Here is a 25,079-nt window from a genome sequence, read left to right on the forward strand (position 1 = left end):
TGCATCCAACCACCGCATCCTTTGTCAGCCTGGTTTCCCGCTAACTAATCCTAGCATAATTGATGTCTCCATTGATTGGATAGCATGGTATGGCCAAAGTAAGTGAGCCAGAGTTTTGTGATTTTGCCTTCCAGTGATAGATCAGACTTTATGTGCTGTAGTATTTCCTTGTTTGTGAATTATGCTGTCTATGGAACCCACAGATGTCTTCTCCAGCACCAGAGTTCAAATGAATTGATTCTTCTCTTGTCTGATTTTTTCCTCGTCCAACTTTCACAGCCATAAGTGGCTACTGGAAATATGATAGATCTAACGAATGTGCATTTGTTAGTCAGGCTTATGACCTTGCTTTTCCATGCTTGGTCCAACCTCATCATTGCTGAACAACCCAGAGCAATTTGACATTTTATCTCCATACTGCAATCACCACTCTTACCAATTTGTGATCCAAGACCAATGAATTCTTGAACGTATTTGATCTCTTCACCATCAATTGTTATTGTGACATGTCTGTTTTTGGCAGTGGACATTATTTTTGTCTTTTTAGTGTTTGTGAAAAGGCTCTGTCTTTACTCTTCCATAAAAAAAGTACCGAGCAGCAATGCTATAATACAGGGATCCTCAACCTGTGGTCCTCCAGATGTTCATGGACTACAATTCCCATGAGCCCCTGCCAGCAAATGCTGGCAGGGGCTCATGGGAATTGTAGTCCATGAACATCTGGAGGACCACAGGTTGAGGATCCCTGCAAATACATCAGACAACCCAGAATGAGAAAGGCAGGAAGACATCCCCCAATCCAAGATACTGAACAACTACCATTAAATAACTAAATAAACACTAATAAAAACTGAAATTAAATGTCCCTGCTCGCAGGAAGACTTTGAATAATTTAAGCCTAAGCAATATTTACGTGTTGTTTGTCAAACTGCATCCCTCCAAGCTCACTTTTTCAATATGTCTTGGGTGGAATTTGGCAGTAGCAACAGTTTAAAAACCTCCTTACTTTAGCTATTCATCTCTGCTGCTGTTTCTACAGTAACACTATTAGCTCCTTCGAGCCAGAAAAACAGTCCCCACTTGTTTAGGTGCAAGAATTGCTTTTCTCCACAAAGCAGGACGCGTCCTCAATGAAGCAGAAACTGTCTTCCAGGAGTCCATTCTTTAAACATTATAGTGTAGATCGGATTACAGCTATTCCAGCTACAGCTGTGGACAAACACATTCATCTCCCGGGGTATGTTGATGCAGCGGGTTTAGTTTAGCTACTGACAACAATTGTACCCTGGGAGGAAATTCCAGACACCCCTCAGTTCAAAGGGAATGTGGGATCTTCAATAACTCTGAAAAACTAATCAAATGGCCATTTTATGGTTCACTGAAAACATAACAAGAACAATAAATTTTATAATAATGGGGACCGAGTGCTACTGTAGAATCGAAGTCACTGTTCTGAGGAAGACCAGCCAAAATGCCCACCCAGAATACCTGGAATCCAAGTCAGTTGCTTTTTTTTAATGGTTGCTAGTGTCAGGATCTAGCTGGCCTTAAAGAGTGACCTTTTTAAAGCAGGTTTTTGGTTTCACATATGCTTTCTTTGGACTCAGCTGCTTTACTGCCTGCAAAGAAGTATTACTGTTTTCTTTTCTTTTGGATTTGGTGCTGTTGTTTCGTAATATATAGGACTTTTCCACATTCTTATTTTCCTTGCTTGTAAGTTCCTATTTTTTCCTGCTTTGCATGTGTTTTTTTTTCTCTTTCTCTTTCTCTCTCCTTATTTATTAGGTTTTTATGCCACCGTTCCTAGCACCACTAGCCACCGTGGCTCTCCCTAGTGGTTGATACAATATTATACTAATTTATGTCTACCTTAAAAACCTGCAGTTTAAACCTGCTGGACATAAACCAGTGTAATATCAAATTGCCCACTAGAGGGATCAAAGTACATGAAGTCAACCCCCCTCCCCTCCCCCCCCAAAAGAAACAGGAACTTACAAAAATGAGAATGTGGAAAAGTTCTATATAGTTAACGTTATAGTATTCTTCTCCATCTTGAGAATCACTGCCTAGAAATGTAATCTATAAATGAACAAAATGAATATATCCCATATCTAGGATTCACACATACCTTTTTCCAAAAGAATTTACTTAGAGGTGTGGGGGTAGAGGCAGATCTCTCCTTCGTCACCTCTTTTGGCATTTCATTGGGGATGACAGCTGGTGCCGGGGGTGCTTGCTGTTGGACTGGAGGTTCGGGGGCTTTTGTACTCGGCTTTGTTGCCGGCGTCTCCTGAGATGGAGGGATGCTTACTTCTGGTTTCACAGTATCAGTGGCTACAGCCTGCTCAGCACTCTAGAAGCATGCATCACAAGAATTTGTAGGATCAAAGACAAGCTGAACAATTTTCCACATTACTGATGGGAAAGATCCCACACAAAATGATAAAGAATAACAATGCACCATCCAGCTGCAACCCCTTCCATGGGATATTCCAGACATGAAATGAACTGATCAGAAGAAGAAGAGTTGGCTCTTATATGCCACTTTTCTCTACCTGAAGGAGGCTCAAAGCGGCGTATAGTCTCCTTCCCTTTCCTCTCTCCACAACAGACATGCTGTGAGGTGGGTGAGGCTGAGAGAGCCCTGATATCACTACTCAGTCAGAACAGTTTTATCAGTGCCATGGCGAGCCCAAGGTCACCCAGCTGGCTGCATGTGGGGGAGTGCAGAATCAAATCCGGCATGCCAGATTAGAAGTCCGGACTCCTAACCACTACACCAAACTGGCTCTACACCAAAACGAAGACCAATCAGCTGAAGAATGCACCGAGATGAGAAACAAGCTGTCAGTGGCTCAAAATGAAGATTTGTAATGAAATAAATTATGGAGCCAGAATGAGCCCTGGTGTAATGTTCGTTTTCGGAGGGAAATCTTCTTCAGTGACTTAATATGCAGTATAATGTTTTCTTAGTATTGGTCCAATATAATGGTTATCCCCTTGACCATCAGAGTCATGCAACTGAATGCAGCAAATGGGGAGCCATGGACAAAGCCTACAATGGCCAAGTATTGGACCAATACTAGGAAAACATACTGTATATTAAACCACTGAGGAAGATTTCCCTATGAAAATGAGAATTGCACCAGGGATCATTCTGGCTCCATAATTTAATTCATGAGGTAAGCTGAAGCAATTCACCATTACCTTCCTCCATGTAGCAACCCTAGTATTCCTTGGTGGTCTCCCATCTAAGTATTCACCATGGCTGACCCTGCTTAGCTCCTAAGCCATGACAAGCTCAGGCCAAGCTAGGCTAATCAGGGTGCTCATATGTGATAGCAAGGAAGAAACTGTACCACTGTATCTCATGCTGGTCTATGCAGTCATCCTCAGAAACCTCAGAGGTAAATAAGACAGGCATGCGACAATGATGAAAGTCTCATGGTAATCAATTCTGGCTACTTTCACCATAAATACTTGCAATTGGAAAACAAGGGCCACATGAACGATGTTCAACAGTGTTACTCACTTTGGTATTAGCTGTTTGCTGGGCATCTTTCTTGGACTGAAATAGAGGAAACAAACACAAAGTCAAGTCCCTGGTAAACTGCTACTCCGTACTGGAAAACGCTATTTGCCATCTTCATTTCTTTCAAGAATCTATTATATAGTACAACTTCATGCATTTTGCCTGGTGGCTAACATGGTAACCACATACACTTCGGTTTTCTGGGAAAATGAGTTAGGAGATGAGATGGAATGTTCATACAAAGAGTTAGTACACAACACACATTATCATCTGGTGAGTCCATTGCTTCAGTCACTAGCAGAAATGCATGTGTTGTCCTAGTTCTTTAATTATGGTAATGAAAATCAATGCGTTAAATGACTTTTCTCTTTTTACTTCATCTGATATACATTTTTGTAGCTTGGACCCTTTGGAAAGGATTTCCCGCAACATTATTTATTATAACCAACAATTCACTCACAATGCTGGTCTTCATGTCTTCAAATATACACTGCTAATAATCTCGGGCACACGACTGAGTTGAGTGTTACCACACTACAGGACACATTAGAATGGGATATAATTCCGCCAAGGCTTTATGGGAATCACCAAAGACATTCCAGAACTGCTCGTAGTACTTCCTCCTTAGCCATTCGATTTGCTGTGAACAAACTGCAGTTTGGCCCTTATGCTCAAAACTTTAGGTTGTGATCCATGACATGCTTACTTGGGAATTAAGTTCTGTTCAGAACTGAATTAGTGAGTTGAAGAGCTAGGCTGTGTGTGTATTCAGTGCTCTACTGGCCCTAAGTTGTGAGCCATGCTATTGTTTCATAGTCTTCCCAGATCCATGTTTCCATGATTATAGGGAAGTGAGTGTCCTGCATAGTGCAGGGGGTTGGACTAGATGACCCATGAGGTACCTTCCAACTCTATGATTCTATGATTCTATTAATCACTAGGCCCAAAATTACCATTTTGAGAACTAAAGTCAAAGCACTTAAAAATGAGACTTTTAAAAAATGAGTGACATAGTAACACAGAAAGTCTTTCATTGTTGTTGATTAAAGGCTTTCTCCGTCAGAGGAAGGTTCTGTCGATGAAGCCTTTACATCCAACTTACCCAAAAAAGGTACCATATGTGTAACTCCAGTAACAGAACAACATTTTCTTGCCTCCGTCCTCCTCCTCCCACAATCTGGACCACTGAGCCCCCTGAAATGTTGCCCCTGGGGAACAGTGAGCCCTCAGGAATAGAAGGGATGGGCAAAGCTTGGATATACAATGAGAGATGGAATCCACTGCTTTCAGTGGGACTTTTGTCCTGAACAATTTTTCTAGAATTGTTGTCTTTGTGTAAAAGGCAACATGCAAATCCCAAAACGGATTGCGTCCTGATGGCACGACTTCAAATCCCAAATATTTAATGAAATTTGACCTCACAGATCTAGCTTGGCTCCACTGCGCAGATCAAAACATATGCACAATTGGACCACTCCTGGCTAAAGTAGATGTTTCTACATGAGGACGAGCCCCCTGTTTGCAGAAAAATCTTGAATTTAGTAAAAAGGTAGAAAAATAAAACAAAAAAAAATCTGTAATTGCCAAGGCCTTGCAAGACTAGCTCACAAGATTACGACAGCAAGTACATCACAGATGTTGTCAGTAGTTGTCTATACTAATTAAAATGGCCCACAAGATCTTATGAGATCTTGGTAATTTCAAGGAGTTGAGGTGAGAGAATGGGGGGGGGGGCAGCACTAGAGGAGGAGGGAAGCAGAAATGGAGTGGGGGAAGGGAAAAGTGCATAAAACAGAGAAAGGAGAAGCAAAATCCCTCACTTGAGTCCTTGTGGGTCTCCGACTCAAATATTAGCATTCTGGAAATGAAGAAGAAGAAGAAGAAGAAGAAGAAGAAGAAGAAGAAGAAGAAGAAGAAGAAGAAGAAGAAGAAGAAGAAGAAGAAGAAGAAGAAGAAGAAGAAGAGGAGTTGGTTCTTATATGCCGCTTTTCCCTACCCGAAGGAGGCTCAAAGCGGCTTACAGTCGCCTTCCCATTCCTCTCCCCACAACAGACACCCTGTGGGGTGGGTGAGGCTGAGAGAGCCCTGATATTACTGCTCAGTCAGAACAGCTTTATCAGTGCTGTGGCGAGCCTAAGGTCATCCAGCTGGCTGCATGTGGGGGAGTGCAGAATCGAACCTGGCATGCCAGATTAGAAGTCCGCACTCCTAACCACTACACCAAACTGGCTCTCTGTACATGTACAGACACATTTTTAGGTATAAATATCCCATTCAGAAATATTTGACTTCTCTTGTAATTCAAATGCAGCAATAAACTTTTGTCCAGGTATTAGCATCCATGATTACTTAATGGGAAAATTAGGTTTTTTTTAGAGGAAAAATATATCGCTTTGTTTGAAGTTAGTATTTAACAAGACCTGAAAAACAATGTTTTCTTGTTTAAAAACATCATAGAATAAAGGTGGTTTAAAGAGATACAAGTAGGGCTGTTGGTTCCCTTTCTCCATCTATCATGAGATGTACATGCGGGTACATGAGACGGAGCCTTTTCTATGGTGGTACCTATCATGTCACTTTTCCTTTTCCAGGGAGCCTTCCTTCAGCTCATGGACGTTCATAATGATGACTGGTTAAACTTTGTGGTTTGAAAAAGGATTTAGGACAACCAGTGATCAATTGTCCCTGTGCCCCATCTGGCTATGTTGCTTTTCTCTACTTTTTGTGTAGCTTTTTTTTTAAAACCTGTTGTAAGCTGCTTTCCAATTTTTTTCTGAAAAAATGGAAAGGTAGAGCGTAGATCTTTTAAGACAATACATAAATAGGAACTTGGGCATCACCACCTGTGGTGTTCCTGAAAGCAGGTGCCATTTGCACATCACTCTGGACACAATGAAGCTGCACAGAAAACAGGAAATGTGAGCCACTCACCACTTGTGCTCCCTCCTAAATCTTGTGAGAACTGAAGAGGTCTCCAGAGTCAAGCTTTAGTCTTTAAATTTCTCTAGCGATAAATATCTGCTTTAAGGGTGGTGCAGCAAAGGCTGCTCCACTCACTGCAGGGTTAAGTTACGTGTGGCACACTAGGAGCTCCACATGAGCAGAGGCAGCTTACTCATCCAGTGTTAAGCTTGGTAAAGCACATACAGAGCTCAGCATGAACAGAGGCTGCTCCATTTACACCAGTGTTAAGTTTGGCATGGAACACATGAAGTTCTGTGTGAGCAGAGGCTGCTACTCACTCCAGAGTTAAGTTTTGGTGAGCTCAGCAGGAACTGAGGCTGCATAATTCACTCTAGTGTTAACTTTGGAGTGGCATGCATAGAGTTCCACATGAGCAGAGGCTATTACATCCATGCCAGTGTTAACCAAATATGGCACACGTGAAGCTCTGCACCAGCAGAGGCTGCTCCACTCACTTCAGTGGTGGGGGCTGCTCTGCAGAGGTTACAGAATCCTAGAGTTGGAAGGCCATAGAGGCCATCTAATCCAACCCCCTGCTCAATGCAGGATCAACCTAAAGCATCCAGGATAAGTTCAGTATTTGGTGGCATATAAGACTACTTTCCCCCCCTGAAAAACATGCCTCCAAGTGGGGGGGTCGTCTTATACGCCGGGTGCACTTCAGTTGGGATAGACATAGCTGCCCATAGTGACCCGTAGTACTGTATTTTGAGTGGAAATGTTGGGGGGTCGTCTTATACGCCCAGTCGTCTTATAAGCCGGCAAATACGGTATCTGTCCAGCTACCAAAGACCATCAAGCGATAGGGTTGTGAGTATACTGCATAGTGCAGGGGGTTGGACTAGATGACCCAGGATGCCCTTCCAACTCTATGATTCTATGATTCTAAGTGGGAGGAAGTTGCCTCTCTGGCTAGTTTGTTTAGTCTCCCAGCTGGCCTGTTTACACTGGAAGGCATCTTAGCTGACATCCTGTCCTATCCAGAACTAAGTGCCTCTTAATTATTTGGATCTGATGTCCTTGCAAATACGATTAGGGCTGCTGTCTTAAAACTGACCCGAAACAGGGTCTCGGGCTCACAGTGTTTTCACTAAGGCGAAAGCTTGGCCCTTTTAGCAGAATGTGTGATTCCCTCCTCCTTTATAAAAATAATATCAAATATAGTACAGTTTTATAGGATTCCCTCTAAGTGTCTTCCACTGACATTCCATTACAAATAAGTGGACTTTATTATACAAGCCCCCTACTCACAAAAAATTCCATGTGGGTGTCGGACTGGAATTTCTGCATGAGGTTAATATTTGCTCCCCGCATCTCAAGGGTCTTTGTCCTTACACATTCTTGAGGATACAATGCTGCTATTCTTTCCTTCGGACCCCCTACTCATTAATGGGTCAAACTATTCAGCTACAGGCAGACTGAAGAATACATTGATGGCTTTATAGTTAAGAAGTCCAGAATTATGGACGAACCAAAGTCTTACTAGGACAAATGTCACCCCAAAATTAACGCAAATGCATTTGACTATTGGCATGCTGCTGGAATTGCCTAGAACAAGTCCATGATCCATAGCTAGTAGCTATGATGGCTAAAGGCAACCTTGGAAGTTTAGAGGTGGTAGAAATTGGACATTGCAACATGGGCAACAGCTGGAAATGGCTTCAGATGTGTGTCTGTTTTGCCACTGCAGGGGGGGGGGGACAGGACTGGAATAGACATAAAAACCAGTACTGGAATAGATATGCTCTGGTCCAGCATGATAGGCCTCTTATGTTCTTAAATCTGAACATATTTCATCCTGGAGACCTGCAGGTCATAGGCCATTCACAAATCCACCCCTGCAAACCAACATCTAAGATGGTTCCTACCCCTGTGCTGTTTGCAGGTGATGAGGATGTTAAATTATTTCTGGAAAGTATTATAGCCGTTTCTGAAATTTCCTTCAAAACAGCTAGTGAGAGACCGCCTAAATAGAGGAGCACAGGGTAACTTCTTACTCTTCCCAGGTAGAAACAGCCAGGCAGAGTATTCTTGTTAAAAGCAGCATAATTAATACTTTCTTATGGAATGTAAGAGACTGGGATAACTAGGATTGCCGGCTCTGGGTTGGGAAATATTTGGAAATCTGGGGGATGGAGGCTGGGGAGGGGAGCAACTTTCATGAACTACAATGTCCTAGAGTCTGCCCTCCAAAGCAGGGATCCCCAGGGGTCTGTGGAAGTTCTAGATGGGGTCTACGACCTTTCCCCTCCTGCTTTAATGATTTCAGCCACAAGCTAGGGAGCTGGCTGCTTTCATTGCTCCCCCCCCCAAGCATGAGTGAATTATCTCGTGGGTTCTGCACCTGGAAGGGGGTGGAGCCTGTACACCTACTTCCACAGAAACCCCTTCCTGTCTCTCCCTGTCAAACACCTGTGTTAACACGGGTGATGAAGTCACTTCTGGTGACATGTCACTTTAGGTGTATGTGGCTGGAAGGCGTGGACAACTGGCCATGCCTACCCCACTAACACATGTGTATTTTGGGCAGAGTTTGTTGTCAGAATCCAACTTCCTGCCTTCTGATGCATACATTTGACCCCATTTAGAGCATTAAGAGAAGATCTACATTTTGCAATCTTACACATCATAATTTGGGACACAAGACATAAATGCCCAGCATATCTATGAAATACGGCCAGCAGTGTGCCTTTCAGTTTTCATTGTTTGTCAGATCTGAGTTCCAGTTAAGGGAAAGACAGGTTTTGTTAGCAAAAAGGGACTGAGGATGACGACACAGGAAATGGTTACCATGAGGTTTTGTCTTTACCGAACCCTGAATTCACAGATGTTATCAGTTTCCAAACTTCCGAAACGTTGAAGACGCTTCCCTTCCCTCTCCGATTGGGATCAGTTTTTGAACCAGAACACCTGCCAAGATTGTGGCTTTGAGGAAGTGTCTGATCAATGCAATGTTGTGTTTAACTAGAGCTCATCTGTTGCCATTCAGGGTTCTCATGGGGGTTGTTCTCCAGTACCGACCTTATGCCTAAACAGTTTGCTAAATGTACTGTGTCCTAATCGGGGACTGTCTGTTTTCTTTTTCTTGGTGCCTTTGGCATGGGAATCGGCCGTCGTCTTCTCAGCAAGCTGTCCTCCTTGGGTCTTGTCTGCTTGGGTTGCCTTAGTGCGACATCGGTCAAAGTTGATTCTCCGTTACAAGCTCTGTTTTCCTTTTACTCACCACATACACCAGCAACATTACAACTATAGGGTACTGTCTCCAGAGCAATGTCTCAATAGTTCTGTGTTCTACTGTGCTGATAACCATCTCTCAGTTTATTTCAAAATGCCTTGAGGTACATTTTTTTTAAAAGCTCAGGGATTTGAATGCAAGAGGGCTGAGTTTATGACTTTGGTATCTCCAGGTAGCAAGATTCAAGTCCAGGAGCACCTCTGAGACCAACATGGTCTGAGAGTTAAAGCTCTCTTCATAAGAGGGTCTCAGACCAAGGGAGCTCCGGCTTGTTGGTCTTGAAGGTGGTTCCAGAATAAAATCTAGCTTTTCTCTACTACAGACTAACATGGTGGCCCTTCCATGTTGCCAAGTAGCAAATATGGGAAAGAGCTGCTGCCAGTCAGAGAAGATGGGCCAATGGCCTGACTCGGTATAAAACAGCTCCATCTTGTTAACAGCTTGGTACAGTTCCCACCATTATATACTGTATGCACTCTGCGGATTGGCTGGACTTTTGAGAGTCATGAAGCCACTCCTCCCTTCTTGGCCAGAACAGTGCTCTAGAACTTCACCAGCTGAGAAATGCATGAGCATTGCAGAAGATCTGGGGACTTCTGACACTATCCGAACCTGATGCCCACCCAATATGACTCTATAGCTGCATATTTCCAAGGCTCCTCAGTAACCAGCCATCTTTGAAGGAAACATGCCTGTCATTATTCATTGATTTGCTTCATTTATAGTCTACCTGCCTTGATTCTGCCTCATCTTATTTAACCAAGTCAGATAATCTCTTTGCAAATGCCAGAAAGCCAACGCGTTATTGCACTGGGGAGATTTGGATTTGGGGAGGGGAGGGACTTCAGCCATAGAGTTCACCCTCTAAAGCAGCAATTCTAGGAGATCTCCAGAACCCACCTAGAGGTTGGCAACCCAAGTGAGTGTAGGGCCCTCCATGGGTCTGAAGTTATCCATCCTTGGAAAGATGTGCAACCTTCAAATTGAATCAAGAAGAATGTCCACCCTCCAAGCAGCCATTTTCTCCAGGGGAACATATCTCTGTGGTCTGGGGATCAACTTTAAAATCAGGAAATCTCCAGTCCCCACCTGGAGGTTGGCTACCCTACTTGAACATCAGCAACATTTGTCCATCAAACACCAAAAGCCAGGAAAAGCAGAGTTTGCTCCACCATAGGAAAACCTGCAACCTACTCATGGATAACTCCAAAAAAGACTTAACTTTGCCCCAAAAGACTTCCCTGATTAAAAAGGAAACCTTTAGTTACAACCAAATAAATGGCAACATTTCATTGTCAAGTGCTTTACTAGGTTAGGCACTTCCTTCCAACATGGGAATAGCCCTTTTTATAAAAGAGATTGGTCTTCTGATGATGAAAGGTCACAGCTCAGAGGTCATGCTTTGCCTGCAGAAGATCCTTGTGTCGATATGCAGCAGCTCCAGGTAAAAGGATATCAGCTACAAAGGTCAGTAGAGACTTCTTCCTAAGGTCTCTATTTATATGGAGGGAGGATCCATGTATTTTCACATATGCATCTACTTGTCCGCATCTAAGGTGTACTACATCGGGTTAGTCAACCTGTGGTCCTCCAGATGTCCATGGACTACAACCTGTGGTTCTCCAGATGTCCATGGACTCCAGATGTCCATGGCCAGCGTTTGCTCATGGGAATTGTAGTCCATGGACATCTGGAGGACCACAGAGTGACCTCCCCTGTACTACATGATTTTACTATTGTGAACTGCCCTGTGCCCAGATGGGGAGGGGTGGCATACAAATATTATAATAATATGTGTCATGCTGTAACCAGCTCATAATGACCCCTGGACCTTGGGGTTTTCAAGGCAAGAGAGGAGCAGAGGTGATTGGCCATGGCCTTCCTCTGCAGAGTCTTCCATAGTGGTCTCCCTTCCAAGTGCTAACTACATCCAACCATGCTTAGCTTCCAAGCTCAGGTGAGATCAGACTAGTTGGTAGGCCAGATCCAGTTTGGAAAATACCTGGAGATTTTGGGGGTGGAGCCTGAAGAGGGTGGGGTTTAGGGAGGGGAAGGACTTCAGTGAGGTATAATGCCATTGAGTTTACTTTCCAAACCAGCCATTGTTTCTAGGGGGACTTATCTCTGTTGTCTAGAGATCAGTTGTAATCCCAGGAGATCTCCAGCCATCACTTGACAGTTAGCAAGGGAGGCTAGCCCTGCTAGTCAAGGCTATTCAGGATGTCCTCTAAAGCAGGGGTAGTCAACCTGTGGTCCTCCAGATGTCCATGGATGCTGGCAGGGGCTCATGGGAATTGTAGTCCATGGACATCTGGAGGACCACAGGTTGACTACCCCTGATCTAAAGAACATTGGGAGCACAAAAGGTGGATCACAGAAGAAAGGGGAACCACACCCAGACTTCTCCGATGCTTTACCTGCTATAGTCTATTGCATTCAGTATTTCCCCTGTAGCCTAACCCCATTCTGATATTGGAGCCAAGGTGTGGGGGAAACCCTGAAACCAATGGAGTACCCAAAGGTAGAGTATGGGAGAAGGTTTAGCATCCTTCACCCAAAAACTCTTTGTTTTATTTATAAACAGGCACTATTGGCCCTTGTTTTAGTTATGAATGGATGGACAGGTGTATAATACAGAAAGATCCCACCCAGCATGTCCAGCGTGGCTTTAAAATCTTACAAAACTCAGGTCTGCCAGCAAGTATTTGAATTGATTTATTACATTTTAATCCTACCATTCCTCCGAAGGTCTGAGAACCATGTACACATAATGTTTGGGAAGGCGTTTGATACACATGGGTGGCTTCCCACATGCATGATAGTCACTTGAATGACTTTCAAGTGTTAATGACCCAATCAGAGGTCTGATGGACTCTTATCAAATTTTGAGTGAAGAAGAAGAGTTGATTTTTATACGCTGCTTTTCACTACCCGAAGGAATCTCAAAGTGGCTTAAAGTCACCTTCCTTTCCTTCCCCACAACCCTGTGGGGTAGGCGGGGCTGAGAGCTCTAACAGAACTTCTCTGTGAGAACAGCTCTAAGAGAACTATGACTAGACCAAAGTCGCCCACCTGGCTTCATGTGAAGGAAAGGGGACTCAAACCCAGCTCACCAGCTTAGAAACCGCTGCTTTTAACCACTACACCAAGCCAGAGACCCAAGTTAAAATTGCCATTTAGCTATGATGTTCATCAGGTGACAATGGTCCAGTCCCTTTCTGGGTACACTTTCCAGCGCTCCTTGGAGGAATGCAGATAAAAGTGCAACAAATGATAATAAATGAATCACAGATTTAATGCCACATACAGAACTTACTGAATGCCATGATACTTACTCAAATGCAATTCTTTTTCAATGGAGACATTTCTCATAATCAGTTGAGATAGGTATGCATGAGTTAACACTGAAACACACACTAATCCAGATTAAACAGGAATGAAGAAAACACTCACCTTGTCCTCTGACTCACTCTTAGAATCTGCTTTGCTTGGAGAAACCTTAGAATTCAAGGAGAAAGATACAATCCATGGAATGTACATCATCAAAGAACTGAAAGTATGTGAAGAACCATGGTCTCTCTAGGGCCATAAAGGAAAACTTAGGCTAAAAGTAAGGATAGACACTATTGTTTATTGAGCCTATGGCATGTTTGGTGTAGCCAGGAGATCTGAGGGTTGTCCGGCAGCCAGGCAAGAGATGTTGGAAGGTGGTCTGCCATTTCCTGCCTCCGTGTCATGACCCTACTGTTCCTTGGAGGAACTACCATCCAAATCCTTGGTGTTGTCCCATTCAAATACTAGCCAGAGTAGGCCCTGCTGAGCTTCTGGAATCTGATGGGATTGGCTTTGCGTGAGCTATCCACATAAGGGAGGATAGACACTGAGGATGTGACAAGGACCACATAGGGTGATAGTCCTCTCCAGAATGCCATCTGCTGGATGTTCTCCTCCTTAAGGTAGCTTGCCTGGCATTAATCAGAACCTGAGCATTTTCTGTCATGGATCCCACTCTGTGGAATGGGTTCCTTGAAGAGTTTAGGGGACCCACCATCTTGCAAGACATGTAGTGCCATGGGAAGATCTCCCTAAACTATTCCAGGGATTCTGATGGGACAGGAACAGTAGGTATTGTTTAGGGGAATAGGGAAGCATTTGTGATTTTTAGTCTATTTTGTTTTAATTTGAAATGCTTCAGACTGTTCTTCTTGGAAGGCTTCTTGCGCCAAAAGGAAAGGGAAGGTATAAATGGTTAAATGAAGCTAGGGTGTAACTCTCAGTGCCATCCTAAGAACACTGTCCTGGGAGAAAGCTCCACTGAACAGACTATATCAGGATTCTCAGCACCCTTTAGGATTGCTCTCTGAATGCAACATCGTCCTTGTGTGCATTCCTACTCATATCTGCCGTGGTCTTATTGACCACGTATAAACTTGAAGTTTCCAAGTAGACAGTGGTCAGATTTGGACTGGGATTGTGGTCTACAGGAAAAGAGCACCAACGAAAGAACAAACAACCAGTTCATGCATGTAGACAGAGCCATACAATGGATGCTTTTTTTGATAGAAGCTCAAAGGCTAAAGCGGGTTCAGTTTCCAATTCTCCAAATTCTGACATGTTATCTGGATTGTAGTCCTTGTTTCAAATTACAGCATTCAACTTTTGATAATAATATCAATTACATAACAACTGAGTTTCCTAAAGGATTTATAACCACCGACTAGAAGAAGAAGAAGAGTTGGTTCTTATATGCCGCTTTTCTCTACCTGAAGGAGGCTCAAAGCGGCTTAGATTTGCCTTCCCTTACCTCTCCCTACAACAGATACCCTGTGAGCCAAAACAACTTTATCAGCGCTGTGACTAGCCCAAGATCACCCAGCTGGTTGCATGTGGGGGAGCAGCGGGGAATCAAATCCAGCTCGCCAGATTAGTCCACACTACACCAAGCTGGCTCTGACTAACAGTGCCCCAGGCCCCAATCTGAAGAAGAATGCATTCATGGAAGAGAAACCTAAACTGAAATGCTGTATGCAGACACTGTCAGCAGAGGCCACATTTTTTTAACATTATCGTCCCTCCAGAAAGTTCAGAGAAGCTTCAAAAGTTCCTCCCTCACCGCCATTTTATCTTCACAACAGCCTTATAGGATTGGATTCTCTATTAGACCATTTATGCACTGGGAACTTCACTGCCCTACCCCCCTGTCAGGAGCACAGATCGGGGGCTGATGAGGTGCACCAGGCCAAATGCTCCCCCCTGTGGGTGCAGGAAGAGGTGGGGCAACCTGCCATGACTAAAACTCCAGCCTGCAGCCTGGAATAAAACCTCCAGTGCATAAACGGTCTTACTGACAACTGATTGTTGGAAAAGATGACCCTGGGTCTAATCCAGGCCAGCAATCCTCTTGTTCTTGAACTGACTTAATTCAGTCCTAGAAGGTACATAAGGAAGCAAGACTGAAGACTCTAAAAGACAGCGTCTAAAAATCTGCAGCAGAATGACAGCTGGCCCTGGTGATATTTCCTGTTACCTTGGGTTGATATTTGATTAGATTGAACACAACCGTTCTGTTCTGCAACACTGAACTCCTTTGGCAGTGCCCTGGCAGGAAGCAGCAATGCTGAGGACAGCTGATCATTTCGTTCTGCTTTTTACAGTTAATTAAAACCATCAGTGTACATTTTGCCATACTTTAATTAGAGGAGAAGAAAAGTTGATTCTTATATGCCGCTTTTCTCTCCCCGAAGGAGTCTCAAAGCAGCTTACAGTTGCCTTCCCTTTCCTCTCCCCACAACAGACACCCTTGTGAGGTGGGTGAGGCTGAGAGAGCCCTGATATTACTGCTCGGTCAGAACAGCTTTATCAGTGCCGTGGCGAGCCCAAGGTCACCCAGCTGGCTGCATGTGGGGGAGGAGCAGGGAATCAAACCTGGCTCACCAGATTAGAAGTCCGCACTCCTAACCACTACACCAAGCTGTTTCAAAGCTTCTTTAAAGACCAATAGTTATCTGCTTTAGCTAATAAGTTCTCATACCTGTAGTATTCTAGGGGCCTGTTCCGCCTCTCTCCCATGCAGAAATCCTCTTCGAATGCTGAAGGCATTACAGCCCAGCATTAATATAATATAATATAATTGGAGAAACAACCCTGTTTTTATAATTCCTCATCCAAACTGTTAGAGCAGTGGTTCTCAACCTGGGGCGTCAGGACCCCTTTGGGGGCCGAATGACCCTTTCACAGGGGTCACGACAGGGTAAGCAGCTTGGCTGGTGGTGGGTGCCATCCACACAACCGCCTTGCAGGGTAGATTGAGATAGAGCATTTGTCTGTTTGGAGCAGCGGAAAAGAGCTAGATCAGCATGGTGGGGCAATAGGCAGAACTGAACCGAGAAACCCAGGGGGAAAAAAATCAATTTATATACAACCATGAACAAGGGATCTTCACGCCATTGGTCAGTTTCGGTTTAATTTCTGTGAAAGAACACTTGCCTAATTTTATGGTTGGGGGTCACCTCAACAAGAGGAACTGTATTAAAGGGTCGCGGCATTAGGAAGGTTGAGAACCACTGGGTTAGACTATTTGAGTGTTGCCCCACCCCCATATTTTCCTCCACATCTGCACGAAAGATACACAAACAAACCTCACAATGCACACCGATTACATGGAGTAAAACCAAAGGCAAAGTCTTACCAGGGTTTTAAAGAAACTCATGACGCTGTTGTAGTCTGTCCCAGCCGCTGTTCTCGCGTTCTCCGGTTTGACCTCTTCTTCGGCAAAATCCTCGGGGGCCGAGCGAGTGACACCTGGAGAGTCCTGGTGCACGGGGGGATCTTCACCCTCTACGTCCTGCAAAAAGGGAGCACCGTTCCTTCAGTCCCTCGCTCGCCAAATGCCCAGCGGAAGATTTCTAAAAGCAGTCTACTGGCCACGCGCATCGACCTGCTCTCTGAGTCACAATCCTAATTCCATCCATAGTTCTTCAGCCTACAGAGCCAGAACAATCAGCCACTTCATGTTCACCGCGTCTAATATATGCAGCATTTGCTACTGGTTGGGGGGGGGGGAACGTTGTCCCAAATGACAGAGAACAACCAACACAAGAAGTCAAGTTGTATTGCGGTGCTCTGAACAAGCCACTGCTTCTGTTCAAGGCAGCTGGACACTGAATAGCGGGTGACGCAGGGCTCCAAGTTTGGTAGCTGAATCCCTCATGGCGGATCACAACAGACCTCGGGAATCCTTCAGAGGCACATTCTGCACATGTCGGAGAATGCACTTTGCAGAGGGACTTCCCTGTGCGCAACAGGAAAACCTCCTAAATTGCTTTGAAAGTGCATTATTTCTCTGTCTCTCTCTGTCTCTGTCTCTATCTCTGTCTCTGTCTCTGTCTCTGTGTCTCTGTCTGTGTCTCTCTATCTCTCTATCTCTCTATCAATCAATCTCTCAATCAATCAATCAATCTCTCAATCAATCTCTCTCTCTCTCTCTCTCTCTCTCTCTCTCTCTCTCTCTCTCTCTCTCTCTATCTATCTATCTATCTATCTATCTATCTATCTATCTATCTATCTATCTATCTATCTATCGCATTTGTATACTGTCCTCCCCTAAGGCTAAATTATCCGATGCGTGTGGAGTGAGCCACAGTTTCCTTACAGAAAGAGTGGGTTCTAACTAGTGCGTGTTAGGAGAATTCAGGCTAGATATAATTAATTCTGTATAGTTTAGATTTGGCTATAAAGTCAGTCCAAGAGAACTTAAACTGGACCATAAGCATCCTAGTATCTCTCTAGTATATTTTTATCCCCACCCTTCTTCTAAGGAAGTCAGTGACTAACATTAGGGCAGCCTGAAGGAGAATACAACTGGGGCCTAAGTGAATTGCATAACAGAGAAAGGTTTGAACCCATGTTGCCCATGTTACCCCCCTAACCACTGCCCTATACTGGTTACATAAATGAAAAAGGTAAACATTGCAAGTCAAGTCCAAGGAATGACGTCTTCTTCAGTCACAATTAGGAAGTACTGCAGAAAAAATTTCACTGGTGCCAAACCCAGCCACTGAAAAATCCCTACTAATCATATCTCAGAGGAAGTGATGGCTGAATTCTATTTTGTGCCTTTAGGGAATTTGGGCCATTGGTGGCTTGGGTGGCCAACCTACCAGCACAGCTGGAGATTCTGCTGTAGGAAAAGCCATACATGAAGTTGTATTATTCACAGTTAGACTACTGATTCTCCAGCAGTCCCTCCAAACTACTCCAGGACCCTTTCATTAGGATTGTAGTTGGACCTTATTCCATCTTGGGACTGCAGTTTTCACAGAATCACAGAGAATCACAGAATCATAGAGTTGGAAGGGGCCATACAGGCCATCTAGTCCAACCCCCTGCTCAACGCAGGATTAGCCCTAAGCATCCTAAAGCATCCAAGAAAAGTGTGTATCCAACCTTTGCTTGGAGACTGCTAGTGAGGGGGAGCTCACCACCTCCTTAGGCAGCCTATTCCACTGCTGAACTACTCTGACTGTGAAATTTTTTTCCTGATATCTAGCCTATATCGTTGTAGTTTAAACCCATTACTGCGTGTCCTCTCCTCTGCAGCCAATGGGAACAGCATCCTCCAAGTGACAACCTTTCAAATACTTAAAGAGGGCTATCATGTCCCCTCTCAACCTCCTTTTCTCCAGGCTGAACATTCCCAAGTCCCTCCGTTTTCCATTTCTCCTGCAGAATAAAACCTATTTATTCTCTCAGCCATCAAGTTGCAACCAACTTATGGCGACCCTGTATAGTTTTCAAGGTCAAAGAGGTTCAGAGGTAGTTTGCCATTGACTCGTCTGAGTAGCAATCCTGGTCTTTCTCGGTGGTCTCCCATCCAAGTATCAACCAGAGCTGACCCTTCTTAGCTTCTGAGATCTGAGAAGATCAGATTAGCCTGCAGTATCCAGGTCAGGGCAAAACCCTATTAACAGGGATCATTAATGACTGAGCATAAATTCTGCAGCCTTATCCGCCATGCTGAGCTTAGCCAGTCAATCCAAAGTTGGCAACTATTATTATTTTGACACAGTTCCCTGAAAAGCCAGAATGTCCTTCCTCTAGATTCTTACTTGAGCACAGAAGATCATGTGACATTTCTGAATGTGAAGAATGTTCAGCTCCAAGCAAGGTCTCGCATGACAATTATATTCTTAACCTTTCCTTGCCTTGTGAATTAGCATTCCATTTTATCTGAAGAACCATTCTGGATAATTTAAGCCATGGCTCAACCTTCTGTACTCTCAGAGCAGGAGAAAGGGCTTTGTTCTTTGTTAACGAAGAGCGATTTGACTAAGATGTTTGTTTCTCAGACGTGCAAGACGAAGCCAGCAGTCACGTCTGGCTGCTGTGTAGTTCCCAGCATTCCACTGGAAACGCAGCACCAAGACAATGGCTCAGTTCGGACATAACGTGAAACCACAGGGAGTAGTTAGTTGATTGTCTGAATGTAGGTCACTCCATAACTAAGACAGAGCCTGTCAAACCTGAGGCCAAGACCTAAAATTGGTTCATTAACCACAGCGGATGAGAAAGATTCATGGAGGACAGGTCTACCCATGGCTACTAGCTAGCAGAGGAACTGGTTGGGAGGAACTGGTTGATAGCTGTGTGAGACAGGATGCTGGACTAGAAGGACCACTGGTCTGATCCAGCAGGGCTCTTTTTACATGCTTAGCCACAGTTTTGCACGATGTACCAGCACAAACATCCTAGTTAATTCTGGTATATCCCTGGTTCATTCACTGGCGCAACCTTCCCAGACTACTACAAAAAGATAACAACCTAACCATCCCATGATACCTAAACATCATCAGAATTGTATTGTTCTGTTTTTGTTTTAATAGGGTTTTATTGTGAAGGGTTTTTTCATGCTGTAACCCACCACGAGCCAGTGTGCTGAGAGCAGCGGGTAAGAAATGTAATAAATATTGATGATGATGATGATTTAAAAAGTACATCATTCTCAAATACTAATTATTAAATGCATTCTGAGAGCCACTCTCCATGGGGACAGTGGGAAAATGAGCTACACCCTCTCCTGCAAAAGTATTTTTAACCATGTGTTATAAAATATTCTATACGACCAATGTGTATATGCGATTGACCACTGTGTAGGTGGAACTGCTGGATCATCATTCCACTGGAAGAAGGTCTATCCTTGGGGGAGGGACCCACACATACCCCAGCATCGACAAAGGTGTACGCAAAGGAAGTCTGCAAGAGGTCACAGGGATTGGTGGATTTCAAGTATTTAAAAGGCTGCCATATAGAGGATGGAGCCGAGTTGTTCTCTCTTGCCTTGGAGGGACGGACCAGAACCAATGGGATGAAATTAATTCAAAAGAAATTCCGTCTAAACATCCGGAAGAAGATCCTGACAGGTAGAGCGGTTTCTCAGTGGAACAGGCTTCCTCGGGAGGTGGTGGGTTCTCCATCTTTGAAAATATTTAAATAGAAGCTGGATAGCCATCTGATGGAGAGGCTGATTCTGTGAAGGTTCAAGGGGATGGCAGATTAGAGTGGATGAGCGATTGGGATGTGAGTGTCCTGCATAGTGCAGGGGTTGGACTAGATGACCCAGGAGGCCCCTCTATGATTCTATGATTCTAGGACAAATAGGAAGGAACTAGGCTCAAAGAAAGAGCATTCTCCAAGTTCAATAGGAGCATGTTTCACACATTCCTCCTCACGGTTTAAAGAAACCAGAGTCAGGCATGTATGTATGTAAGAGAGATATATTTCTTGGGAATATGTTCCAATGACTAGGGATGCCAACTTCCAGGAAGGGTCTGGAGATCTCCCAGAATTACAGCCTATCTCCAGACTGCAGCGATTAGTTCCCCTGCAGTAAAAGGCTGCTTTGGAGAGTGAACTCCTCGGCATTGCAGCCCACTGAGGTCTCTGCCCTTCCCAGGCTCCACCTCCAAAATCTCCTGGAATTTCCCAACCCAGAGCAGCCAATCCCACCTGGCAACCCTAACTCAGCCTGAAAATCGCACAGGTGTCTGGAATTCTTCCTATCCTCTTTCTTGAAGAGTCTTCCTCTGCCCACAAGCCTTATTCAGTTCCATGTGTCTCCGTGCATGGGTCTGACTGTTTCCCCTGCCCCACCTTGCTTTCAAATTGTACCAAACATCCTGATGCAAAAACCAGAGGGAGAAATGGGTTTTCTTCTTTCCACAGCTGATTCCGAGAAAGCATGGAAGTCAGGTCACGGTCCAAAGTTCAGCATCCACACCTGTTGTGTCCGCCCCCTTCTTTTCCACTCCTCCTCCTCCTCTCCTCTGTCTCCCCAGCAGCGGCTCTTAATTGATTTCATAGCACTTGACGCTTCACAGACAAAAAGAAGGACTCTCTCAAAACACATCTCACAACGCCTGACTGAAGGCTCTTTTCCTGCCGCCTTGGTTGACTCTGCAAAAGCTTGTCTGGCTCTGACTGCAAAATTGGACAGCTGATTGTAATGACTCCTGTTGCTATACAGGAATTTCAGGTTATTTAGGTTGCTGGCCTAGGCACACATAGGAGGTCCAAATGAATTTGGAGTCAATGATGCTTAGGATTGACCTGCTCCAGACTGGTTATAGAATCATAGAATCATTGTTCTCCTCTGGACACAACAAAGAACAATTGACCAGAGGCATGATCCCCCAAATAATAAGATTCCTGCAAAATAGGACAGGTAGAGTAAAGCAGTATTTTCCTGGGCTCCAAGATCACTGCAGATGGGGACTGCAGCAAAGAAATTAAAAGACGCTTGCTCCTGGGGAGGAAAGCTATGGCAAATCTAGACAGCATCCTAAAAAGCAGAGACATCACCCTGCCAACAAAAGTGCGTTTAGTCAAGGCTATGGTATTCCCAGTTGCAATGTATGGCTGCGAAAGTTGGACCATAAGGAAGGCCGAACGTCAAAGAATTGAGGCTTTTGAACTCTGGTGCTGGAGAAGACTCTTGAGAGTCCCTTGGACTGCAAGGCGAACAAACCGGTCAGTCCTAGAGGAGATCAGCCCTGACTGCTCTTTAGAAGGCCAGATCCTGAAGATGAAACTCAAATATTTTGGCCACCTCATGAGAAGGAAGGACTCCCTGGAGAAGAGCCTAATGCTGGGAGAGATCGAGGGCAAAAGAAGAAGGGGACGACAGAGAATGAGGTGGATGGATGGAGTCACTGAAGCAGTAGGTGCAAACTTAAATGGACTCCGGGGAATGGTAGAGGACAGGAAGGCCTGGAGGATCATTGTCCATGGGGTCGCGATGGGTCGGACACGACTTCGCACATAACAACAACAAAGAGTAAAGCAGACATGATTTATGGGTCTTTGGTTCATCTGGGAGAAAATGTTCTAGCCCATGTTTGATGTACATCAAATATTTAACCCCAAACAAGGAATCAAACAGAGAACCAGGTTGTTTTTGATGCCACCAAAACATAAAGATGCTGAAAGCTCAGACTGTTTGTCTCCAAAGTGCCACTGGATTTCTGTTTTGATAACTATTAATATCCCAAATGAGATCTCTCGAGTTTGGCCACTTCAGAAGGGAGGACTTGTTGGAAAGGAAAACAATGCCAGGAAAAGTTGAAGGCAGTAGAAAAAGACAAAGACCCAACATGAAATGGATTGATTTGATAAAGGAAGCCAGGGCCTTCAGTTGGCAAGACTTGAGAAAGGCTTTTAATGATAGGATGCTTTGAGGTTCAGTAATTCATAGTAACCAAAAGTTAGAATTGACCTGGCAGCACAGAACATACACATAAACTCATATGGCTGATCAGAAGCCAGGCAAATGGTGCTGAATCATAGAATCATAGAATCATAGAATCAGAGAGTTAGAAGGGGCCATACAGGCCATCTAGTCCAACCCCCTGCTCAACGCAGGATCAGCCCAAAGCATCCTAAATCCTGAGGGAGGAAGTGTTTAATTTTCTGCCTCCTTACCAATCACACATATCACAAAGCTCCAATAAGACTGACCAGAAGCACCTCTTAATGAGTAACTCTTTTGTAGAATTCACTACTCGTGGGCATAGGGATCGCCAAGAGCACAGGTGGCTTTAACAGGGAATGAAACAGATTCCTGGAGGATAAATCCAACAGTGGTGGCCATTTCGCACGGCTTCAAAGTAGCAGAATGGTTGCTATTTGGAAACGCTACTAATTTGCCATAACCCACGACGTCGTAGACAATCTGCAACAATCCTGAAACCAATCAGCAAAAAGCGCTTCGTTGTGGCGCTTTCAGGGGAATCCAGAAAAGTGGATTCACCCTCCGGATAGCGATACACTCCTGCAACCAATCTGCAACAGTAGCGCTAAAGACCTGTGCGTTACCATTGTTGCTGGTTCTTCAAAGTCCCTCCCCCTGGCTCTCTCCTCCAAACTTCCGGCGAAGCGATCGCCATTTTTTTTTCTCCGAGCGAGCGGGGATAAACGCACCGGCGAGCCTCTTTCTGTTTAGAGGCTTCCCTGGCTTCAGTCCTTCACTTTTAGTCACTAAGCACAAACCACTGAAAAGCCCGTTTGCTGAAATAAAGTCCCTTTATTTTTTACAAATAAATTCAGCCGAAAATCGAGCCCGTGAGAGGGGGGGGGGGATTTTTTTTTTATCACTCGAGGCAGCGTGCAAACGATCATACAATCAAACGGCAGCTCACATTAGGCAGCTGGATGGGTCTCTCCATAGCAACGAATCTACCTAGATTCGTTGCTATGGGTCTGTTTTTTTTTTTTTAAAAACCTTTCTTAAAGGGAAAGGGGCTGTTTGGGAGCATGCTAACGGCTGCCCATTGGCTGCTTGACGGCCAGGGGCGGGACGAGCTTGGCAATAGCGCTTCCTTTCTAGCGATTTCTGCCGAGACCGGAAGCCTGTGGGAAACGCTAAAAAACGCAACTGATTCCACTACAAAGGCAGGTATGCATAACGACGAATTCCACTATTTTAAATGGCGATTTTTCATTCCGCAAACAATTTGCAACAAAGATCCCTGTGCGAAAAGGCCCTGGCTATCAGCTCTGTTCACCGAAAGGAACCTCCATAGCCAGAGGCAAGAAACCTTTGAACCCAGTGATAGGAGGAAACATCAGGGGTTGCCTTGGACTCTATACTTTGTTTGTTAACCCTTCAGGGCAGTTGCTTAGCCATTGCATGAAAGAGGATGTTCAACTAGATAGACCAGTGGTGGGACCCAGCTGGGCATCTCTAATATCATGAGATTAACACCACACATTTTTTTATTCACCTGTTCCATCCACTTGTAATAGCAAATTGGGGAGCTCAGTTTCAGCTGGCAAAACTAAGAGGAGAAGGGTTAAACTTCCCTTCTCCAAATGGCTCCAAGACAATCTAGAGCTGTCAACAGCACTTATAAAAATTCCCCTCCTCTATTTTATCCTCCCAGCAACCCTGTAAGGTAGGTTAGGCTGAAAGAGAGTGATTAGCCCCAGTTTCCTCCCAGCAGGATTTCTTGGCAGAATGGGGATTTCAAACTGGGTTTTCCAGATTCCAGTCTAACACTTCAATCCTTAGGACATGCTGACTCTAGAAATTCTGTTCTCTGAGCTGGAGATATTTAATAAGAATTATAAGGTTTTCCTGTTTAGGGCAATGTGCAGAAATCTCTTTGTAATTTGCCAAGAGTTTTTTTGGATGCATTGTTGAGCCTGCTTCTAGCTTGGCTTTCCCTCCTCTCCCTCTTCCCAAGGAATTTATATGGAGAATGGTTGACATATTAGCAAGAAGAGAGCAAACATTTGAGTGGGATTGCAGTGGGCCGGGGGGGTAACGCTGCATGTGAAATCTTGCATGCATGGAATTGCAGGGTAACAAAAGTCCTCCTTAGCTTCATGAAAAGATCATGGGAGAAGGATTCCTGTTCAGGCCGGCATCCAGAGAGTTAAATGCACAGGTCGAAACTGCCAGCCTCCCCTCCACATAATCCCTCCCACCATCTAACATTTGGCAAGCGGATTGCCAAAAAGCTATGCAGAACAATGGTTTCAAGTGTCTCAGCGAGTTCAAATATGCTTTTTAAGAAACTTCATGCAATAGTTAAAAGTAGCTGCCAATAAGCAGGGAAAATACTTTCAAAAGGGGGAGGGAGAGAATACAAGGATGATGGTCTTCTCCATGCTTCGTTAGTAACAAAAATGATAAAGATAAATAAATAAATAATAAATAAGGTGGAAGCATTATCGTACTGAAGAGCGAGGATGGGAAACAAATGGTATCTTGTTAAGCAAAATTAATGTGCCCATGTTAAGCAAATGTAACAGGGCGGTGATCCCCAACTGTTTTACCTCTGATAGTAGGTC

General features: G+C 44.4%; 1 protein-coding gene across 4 annotated transcripts in view; it reads right to left on the bottom strand.

The window, feature by feature from the left end:
- Positions 1-25,079, bottom strand: part of BCAS1 (brain enriched myelin associated protein 1) — a 59,618-nt gene that overhangs the window by 14,818 nt on the left and 19,721 nt on the right. For 3 of the 4 annotated variants that reach the window (XM_077335654.1, XM_077335651.1, XM_077335652.1), the window contains exons 5-9: positions 16,420-16,575; positions 13,185-13,229; positions 9,518-9,658; positions 3,533-3,568; positions 2,129-2,353 (exon numbers count right to left, since the gene is read on the bottom strand). In XM_077335654.1, coding sequence (XP_077191769.1) covers positions 2,129-2,353; positions 3,533-3,568; positions 9,518-9,658; positions 13,185-13,229; positions 16,420-16,575 — 603 coding nt within the window. The remainder of the gene's footprint in view (positions 1-2,128; positions 2,354-3,532; positions 3,569-9,517; positions 9,659-13,184; positions 13,230-16,419; positions 16,576-25,079) is intronic. The other variant, XM_077335653.1, reaches the window with a different exon arrangement.

Source organism: Paroedura picta, chromosome 4, assembly GCF_049243985.1.
Source record: "Paroedura picta isolate Pp20150507F chromosome 4, Ppicta_v3.0, whole genome shotgun sequence".
Classification (NCBI taxonomy): domain Eukaryota; kingdom Metazoa; phylum Chordata; class Lepidosauria; order Squamata; family Gekkonidae; genus Paroedura; species Paroedura picta.